This window comes from Acanthopagrus latus, chromosome 5 (assembly GCF_904848185.1).
Source record: "Acanthopagrus latus isolate v.2019 chromosome 5, fAcaLat1.1, whole genome shotgun sequence".
NCBI classification, from domain to species: domain Eukaryota; kingdom Metazoa; phylum Chordata; class Actinopteri; order Spariformes; family Sparidae; genus Acanthopagrus; species Acanthopagrus latus.
This window is the reverse complement of record NC_051043.1, coordinates 29,443,233-29,451,902: the sequence shown is the minus strand read 5'-3', so window position 1 is coordinate 29,451,902 and position 8,670 is coordinate 29,443,233. Positions and strand designations below refer to the sequence as shown.

The following is an 8,670-nucleotide window of genomic DNA, read 5'->3' as shown; positions in this document are numbered from 1 at the left end:
GTGTTGGATTTGCCCTTTTAAATGGCTGCCAGAGCAGACAGGAGGTGCTTGTTGTTCCTTCAGGTTTCTTCTGCACGTTGAGACAGAATACAAAGTAGATTTGAGAAGGACGGCCGACAAGCAATTACCGCTCGAGTGACGATTGTGCGTCTATTGTAAATTTTCTTTATAAATGCACGAAGATCAGACGGAACGATCAAGAGTCTCTGTGCACACGAACACACACACTTCATCTTGTGTTTACAGGAGCTGCTTCACCGTCATGAACACACACACACACACACATGGACATCACTGTGTTGACCGCGTGACATTCAAAATCTATATCCAATAATAAATCTTAAAGCTTAATGAGACATAATGTGATTCAATGAGGTGATATTGTAGTTCTCATCATCGAGCCGATGATCCGGCCGAGACGTTCATCTCTGCAGGAGTATTTACATTTATATTCCGGCCTCAGTGGAGAAGTGGAACCATACTTGTCCAACATCTGTTTGTTCTTTGCTCTCTTTACGTAGTCTCATATACGCTTTGTTTCATTAGCTTTGTGCTCCGTGGGGGAACACGGCGATTTATATATATATATATATATATATATATATATATATATATATATATATATATATATATATATATATATAAACACAGATCATGATTCCGGTGTGTCGCGCTGCTTCACATCCACTTCTCAGTTTCACGTCAGCTGACTCTGGAATTTAAAACAACAGCTTTTGTGTGGCTGAGAATAAACCAGCAGCGAGGACGGGGAGCCGTGAAAGCAGAATGACGGCTGTCAACAGGTGATCACTCTCCGTGTGTGAAGTGTGTTTGTGTTTGTGTTTGTGTGTGTTTGTGTTTGTGTGTGGGTGCACTGCATCTCGTGACATGATTTCACAGAGGAGTCATCCTCTTTCCAAACTGATAACGTGATAATTGTGAGACTTTTGTGTTGATTTCCAACGCACAACAAGTGTTTTCTATGACTGATTAAGATGCGCTGCACTGTTTGGTGGATGTGTGTCGTTAACGCCTGTGTGTGTGTTTGTGTGTGTGTGTGTGTGTGTGTGTGTGTGTTTGTTTGTGCACCTGGCAAATATGTATGTAAATCTTCAGGATTTAGTCATTAAGCTCACTGCAGGATATTTGCAGTAAAAACATTCTGGATTTCCATTAATCGACTCGACTCGCTTCAAGAAATTCATCATCGAAAAAACAAAAGGAAAAATAAATAAATAAAACAATGTGTGAAGTCGTCCAACTGGAACTCGGAGAGTGAAGATCTTTAAAGAAGTCGGATTATCGTCATGTAAAGTGGAATCTGTTGAATAAAACTGTTTGCCTCCTGTTGCTTATAATGTTGTGTGTTTACAACTGTGAGCGGTGAAGACAGTTTGTCCCAGCGGGCTTCCGTAGCCCCTGCAGCCGAACCAGCAGAGTGAGCAGCGTCTCTGCGCCCGTCGCCGTGTTACAGACATTATGCTACGCAGCAAGGCACGTCGCTGCAGCTAACGGAGGCTGCCTGTGCACATTCGAAGGTTTTCGGCGTCCACAGAGCCCTTTCTTTTTTTTTTTTTTTTAAACCTTGATAACAACACGCATGTCGTATGACTGGCGAGGTATAAATGTAATCCAGCGCAAATCTCATTAAGACACAGAGTGCATGTTAGTGGCAGGCGGACGAGAAGAGCAGCTAATGAGAGTTACATAAATATTTCACAGTTTGAAAGCAGCGCGTTGCATTCAGATGGTGAGCCGGTGTCATTAGTCTGGAGGAGGGGGAGCAGGTTACACTGACATGCTGAGGGGACGTTTATTACGGCTATTACGGTGAAATATGAAGAAAATTTGAGTGTTTCGTCTTCTTTCCACTGCAGATTGATCTCTGAGCTACACACCAGTGTTGTTTCGGGGGGTTTAGTGGAATCACGGACAGCTAAATCCGGGATGGAGGTCTCATAATTGGGCAGTTTTAGGTTTTTACTCTTCACTTGAGCTTTGCTCTCGCCTCTTCAGCATTTGAAGCACCTCTCCGTTTCAGAGAAGATGCTCCCAGCTGATGACGATGAAAGCTGAACTACATGCTTGCCAGCGTTTCAGGTGATTGCCAGGAATTCTCAGCAGCACCTGCAGGAGATGCTTCGAGCGATCCTTCAGCCAGACAGGCACTCGAGTCCTGCTCAGGGAGACGGAGTTGGCATCCAGATCAGCTTGCAACACAGACACACACATGCAAACACTCGCTCACACAAGTTCAGAGTTTGTGCTGTGTTGTTTTCCTTCTCTCCATAAGCTCACTTCAGGGAGAACCTTTCAGCTGAAACCACACATCTGCCTGTGTTTTCAACATGTATCTTCTGGGGAGAGAGAGAGTTCCTGCAAAAACCAGGCGGAGAACTTTCTGCAAAAAGCCTGATACCTCCAAGAGAAATCCCTGTCAAAACGAGGAGCTGCTGTGTGTTGTTGTTTTTTTTTTTTTCGCTGCATGCCGGTCTCATGTTAAAGCACTCCGCTCCAAAATAGACGGCGTGAAGTCACGCAGCTTTGTGTGATCTGCGGATGTGTGATCCTTCATTCTGCAACGAGAGCGTGTTGGTGTGACAAGCAGAGGCTGCGAGGATCGGAGGCGTTAGCGTCTGCTTCGGTTTGGCTTTTGAACTGGAATGTGCTCGTGTTGTATGAAGTGCTCATCAACACTTTTTCGGGCGCCGAGCGAGCCTCTGTAATGGCAGTTGATCATTAACTGTGAGCGGCGTGAGTACTTTACACAAAGAGCATCGTGGGTGAAGACAGCGGCTCAGTGACCAGAGGCTTCGTCTCACTTGCAAATTAGCTCACATGATAATATTCCAGTAGGCACGCTGGAAATGTATTCACCACAGCCACAGTCACCGGCAGACAAACTCACACATTCACGCTGTTCTTTTGCACGAATACACGGCGGCAAAAGCAGCAATGTGAACAGTCAACTCACTCTCTCTCTCCAGCCGTCCTGCACAATGTCCCCCGTGTCCCTGTGAGTCCTATTCCTGCAGGTTGTTACTGGAGTAGAAGCTGGACGTCTCCGATACTGTCTTGGAGACGCTCCGTGACGATGATCCGTTTGAGGTGAGGTCCAGGGAGGAGCAGGTTCCGACCGCCGCCCCGCCGGGGCCCGGACCTGCCGTCGCCTTGACCTTGGGATGCTCCATGTCGTCCCCACTCTGGAGGACGGTGGACACGCTGGTCTCCATCCGGCTGGCCTTGTAAACGCTCGTCTGGGTCTGAAGGTAGCGAGTGGACTTGAGTTCCAGGCCCTCGTAGGAGCCTCGAGGGATGCAGGGGCAGCAGTGGAAGGCTTGTTTGAAACCAGCGCGAAACCTGTGTGAGAGAAGCAAAGATCGGTGTTATTGATTGATTGATTAGTCCATGTTCATGCACATTCAGACAAAGATCTCAGAGGCCGATAATATAATAACCCCGATAATCATCCAGGGGAGAAAATCTGCTACTCCTAGGATGCACATCAACTAAAAAAAGATGCACAGTCACAAAAATAAAGGTGTGTGTGTGAGTGAAGCATTTTAATATTCGTTTTTTGATTCTACAAACAGTTTTAAATGTTTAACACAAATGCCAAAAGTCACAGGAGGAGAAATGACAGAAATAAGACCAAACACATACGTTTTACATACGGAGCCCAAACAGAGAGAGAGAGAGAGAGATGAAGGAAGGAAAATGCCAATCACTGAGAGAGCCAGAGAGAGAGATGAGCAGAGACTGATGGAAAACAAGGGGACACATTTGAATTTAAATTGGGAGCTGAGAGATGATGGAAACAAAAGCCGCTTGATATCCCGTACATAATAATGACTGAGCGGTCCAACCCACATATTTTCATTTTTTAGGACTTAATGAACTTCCGAGCAGAGGCGAAAAAACAGCCAAGTGTGAAATCTCATTTCTCCGCCAGCACAGAGACAATTAGCAGGTGGCTCTGAAGACAATGGGGGCGGGAAGATTGATGAAAGACGGCGAGCGGACCCGACCATCTGTCTCCGTTTTGACCCGACGGCAATCTTTTTTAGATTCACTCACATTTTTTTCCTTGACAGGCAGACTCTCTGATAACGTCAAAGAGTCCGGAGAGTAAAGCTGTCGATGTGCACGGAGGGATTCAGCTCGTTTCAAGAGACGTGTTTAAGTTTTATTCAACATCAGTCCGTGTGCGAAATCGTGAAGCTTCTCGTGAGCACAAGCAGCCTCTTTCCACGGCGACGGCTGGGTTTTCAACTGCCTGTCACTCAGCAGAGGACGGGATGCTGTTATTGTACCTGCAGGTGTGTGTGTGTGTGTGTGTGTGTGTGTGTGTGTGTGTGTGCAAGACAATATGAGTTCTGGTAAACAAGAAAATAACCTTTCTCCTCCCTGAAGAGATGTCATTTTCCCTCACAAAGAAAGTTATTTTGTCCCAGAACAAACTAACAGATTGGACTGCTACCTCTTTTTTTTTTTGTCAGGGTGATTGCTTGCAAATTGATGTTTAAAAATTAGCTGGTCTGAACTCATTCTGGTTTTTTTTTCCATTTCCAGGACAAGAGACTTTTTACACACTGTCCACTTCACATGCAATTAAGTTTTAAGGATTAAACTTCACTGCATGTGAAGTGGACGGTGTGCCGGAGTCTTTTTCTGGATTTTGTCTGCCTTTGTTCTACTTCTACGCACCTGTTGATCTTACAGTGTGCAAAACTTCTACATCTACAACTTTTATTCCAAAAACAAAAGGTGGGGCACGTGTAAAACACACACTAAACAAAAAAAAAATGCCCCACTCATGGTGTTCTGCTCGAGAGCTTTGGACTACCTCGGGTCCGGTTATTGTGAGGGTTAGACGAGCAGCAGCTCCAGTTAAGGTGAGCGTGAGGCCGTGTACCGTGTGCTGACTCACCTGTCGTTGAGGCAGCAGTAGATGATGGGGTTGTACATGGTGGAGCTCATCGCCAGCCACATGATGGCCAGGTACACCTGCTGGATGAACCTCTCCACGAACATGTCGGGGAAGAACTGGTGCAGCAGGAAGTAGACGTGGAACGGCAGCCAGCAGATGGCAAACGTGCACACCACCACGATCATCATCTTCACCACCTGTCGGACACGTGACAGTTGAATAAAGATGCCGCGGTGACATGTCAAACCCTAACGCCGTCCCCGCAGGTCGTCTGTTTGGCGCTTGCTTTTTTGTAATCTTTTGATGATGAGGCACGCTGCGCCGAGCGTCCTCCTCCTCCTCCTCTTTCCCTAACAAGCTTCTCTCTGGGCCGAACAAGTGGCGACAAATCTGTCAGGCCAGGAAAGAAGCTCAGTCGCTCACTGCCTGCCAAAATGTAAATCAAACGCACATATGGCACATCATTAGCCGCTGTCAACAGACAGCGCTCACCCGGCAATGAACTGAAAATAATGTGCACGGACACTCAGACGGGCGTAACAGATCCACGAGGCTGCATCGTTAGTGTGGGAGGAGGACCGGCGTCCTGCAGAGGGGCCGGATCAAGAAACGTCTGCAAACACTGAGGCTGAAGACAAGTTAAAGACAAGAAAAAGACAATTAGAGCTTCTTCTTCTTCTTCTTCGTGTCTTCTTCTTTATCTTCTTCTTTGCATCTTCTTCGTATCGTCTTCATCTTCTTCTTCGTGTCTTCTTCTTGTTATCATCTTTGTCGTGTCCTCCTCTTCTTCTTCTTGGTGTTTTGCAGTTGTTTTGAAATTTACCCGCCACAGCCTCCAAGAAATGTCATAAATGACCCTTTTCCCCGTGTACAAGTCTCCATCACAGTCGTCGATGGCCAAGAGAAGAGAAGAAAACACGACCATGCTGTACATTTTGGGCCACTGCTGGAATATAACCTGTGGTCTTCAGAGCACAACAGTCTCGGAGAAGCAGAGTGCATTCTGGGCACTCTGGAGCAGCATACAATGCCGAGAGCAGGTGTTTTATTAACTGGCTGAATTAACTGATATGAATGGATGCATATGAGCAGAGAAGCCAGGTCTATCTGTGCCAAGAGCCACGTCACAAAAAAAAAGAGGTGAGACTCTGAATCTGTGGATGAAGAGCAGCTGCAGCCTCGTGTCGCTGGTGTGGAAATTGCAAAATGAAAAGCAAATGTAATATGATTTTTTATGGATCGATGGGGGGTTACATATTTATAAAACTTCCCTCGAGCCGAGTAAATCGATTAAAAGAAAAGACCCTGAACCTGCTGATTACACTCAAACTACCAAAATGTTCAGTGCTGCAAAACCTCAAGCGGAGACTTTTATGGGGGGTAGAATAATTTACCCAGAACTTAATTTAGACGCGGGTCCCTGCAGTGGAAACACCTCCAAAGGTTTCCTCGTCCCCGGGGAAAGTTCCTGCTGCTGGAACGCAGCTAAACTAAATGTTCAGTCTGACATGACAGATCTCAGCCGTGCAGCAGCTCCTCAGTAAATATGTGAGCGCAAAGTCTCCAAGGATTCACATCTCGTGTTCTAGATTCAGGGAGGCGAGTCCCTGCAACCGTCTTCATCAGGAGAGTATCCTCTGTAGAAATGCAACACCGAAGCTGTGAACACACCTGACAAGCACGGGCCAGGAGAGATGACAGGACGACAAACAAACAGGTAGAGGAGGAGCGAAACCGGAGGAGGAGAAGACGACAGGTGGACTGGAAAAAACACCGAAGAAGAGCAGATGAAAAGGAGGGAGAGAGGTTGAGATTCAGGTTCATGGTGCTGTGGCGATAAATCCATCACAGGAGGGGGAACAATACAGCGGAGTAATCTGATTACAGCTGTCTCAGGTGCAGGTTACCTTGCGTTTGGCGGTCAGCTGCTCCTTGTAGCGGTCAGAAGAGTCTCCTGGGATCTCGCTGGCCCAGAGCGTCAGTCCCACCACCAGATAAGCACAACCCATCACCAGCAGAGGCAGGAAGTACAGCAGGACGGCCACGCACACAAAATATCTGCAAGACACCATCGAGACTGTTACTCCTGACCCAAAATATAGAAAAATGTTAGAAGACGGCAGAGAAGTCCGGACAGTTTTGGACTTAGCTGTTAAAATAAGACAGGAAAATACGGAAAGCACGACCTGAAGACGGATGAGAGGTGGTTGCCAAGGTAACCAGTCACTGTCGGTTAAAACGTACGACTTTTCTCTCTGAAGTGATTCGGCATTAATGTAGAAATGTGCAATTAAAGGTGCGTTATGTAGTTTTGGGGAAGACGTTTTAAATCAGAATGAACAGATATAACATGATCAGAATAAATGAACAAACTCTCTTGACTGAGTAAACAAACCGACCTTAAAGGACGACACAGTTTCATACTTGTGGCGGACCCTGCCACCTCTCTAGCTTCAAACAGTGTTCTGGGGCCTTATTTTCCTCTGAGAGCAGCTTGTTTATTCCATACTTCTGTGTTCACCAAGATGAAGAAGAGGAAGAAGACACAAGGATGACGAAGAAGAAGACACAACGATTAAGAAGTAAAAGTTTGTTAAAAGTGAAATATCAGTTTGTTTCGGCCCAAATTAACGCCGTCGGGTTGCTTGTACTCTTGAAACTGAAACAGACTCACTCACAGATCAGATTCATTTCTCACATCTCATTTCATTGAATCACGTAAATATTCTCATGTATATCTCTTGGACTCAGCTGTTGTCCTGCCTCCCTGTGAACTCTGCCTGTGGCCGAATCAATCATCACTGGAGGACGGAGAAATTATTGCGCTTCGTTAACACAATTAAAGATGTGGAGGGCAGCAGTCAGACCTCCGCTCCGACGAGTTTCAACCCTCGAGGAAATAATTAAATATGACAGTTTCAGTATTTAGCTAATGATTTGGTAATCTCTCACAGACACAGTGTGTGATCCTGTTAATTCCCCTGTTTAGTGTGTGTGTGTGTGTGTGTGTGTGTGTGTGTGTGCATTAAAGTCCATTATATCACTGGGAGCTGTGCAGAGTGTTTGTTTTGTGTTTAACCGTCCTCAGAGAGGGAAGACCCCCTGACTCCAGCGTCCGCGGAGGGGACGATCTGTTTTCCCCTCGGCGGACGCCGCTGCCGAGCCTCGCAGGCCATTTCCTCGGCAATTAACTTCAATTATGTTAATCCCATTGAATACCCAGGAGCACGCGAGCTTTCATCAGAGGAAAAATGACCACACACACACACACACACACACACACACACACACACGCCGAGGCTGCGTTCACACGTATGTAGATATTCTGCAAAACGAACATTTTCCCTTTTGTGTTTCGGCTGCTCGTCACTTTCCATCACGCCTGGTTCGTTAAAGACAAGATGATGTCATCGCCGCAAGGATGACGGATTTATGCATATTTAAAAACGGAGTCTACGAAGTGTCTTTAAAACAAACAAAAGCAGGAAACTCTAATAACGTCAAGCCAAACAAAACAAAGCCGAGTCTGGAGTTAAAACAAGAAGGTCAGTGTGAGAAATTACAAGTAAAAGAATCAGAAGTAGAGAAGTTATGCAAAGAAAGACAGAAAGAAAGAAACAAAGTCAATAAGGGAGGATAAGGAGACGACATCACGTCAGAGGAATTAAGAACGGATAAAAAGATTGAGAGCAGTAAGAAGAATAAAGGATGAAAAATAGATTCTGAGTAAACAAATTAAA

The 8,670-nt window shown here is 45.9% G+C and overlaps 1 protein-coding gene across 2 annotated transcripts in view; it reads right to left on the bottom strand.

The window, feature by feature from the left end:
- Positions 1-638: 638 nt before the first annotated feature.
- The window catches only part of tacr1a (tachykinin receptor 1a), a 29,739-nt gene continuing 21,707 nt past the window's right edge, over positions 639-8,670 (bottom strand). Inside the window, exons 3-5 of one of the 2 annotated variants that reach the window (XM_037096954.1) lie at positions 6,838-6,988; positions 4,931-5,127; positions 639-3,360 (exon numbers count right to left, since the gene is read on the bottom strand). In XM_037096954.1, coding sequence (XP_036952849.1) covers positions 3,024-3,360; positions 4,931-5,127; positions 6,838-6,988 — 685 coding nt within the window. In that variant the 3' untranslated portion in view covers positions 639-3,023. The remainder of the gene's footprint in view (positions 3,361-4,930; positions 5,128-6,837; positions 6,989-8,670) is intronic. The other variant, XM_037096955.1, reaches the window with a different exon arrangement.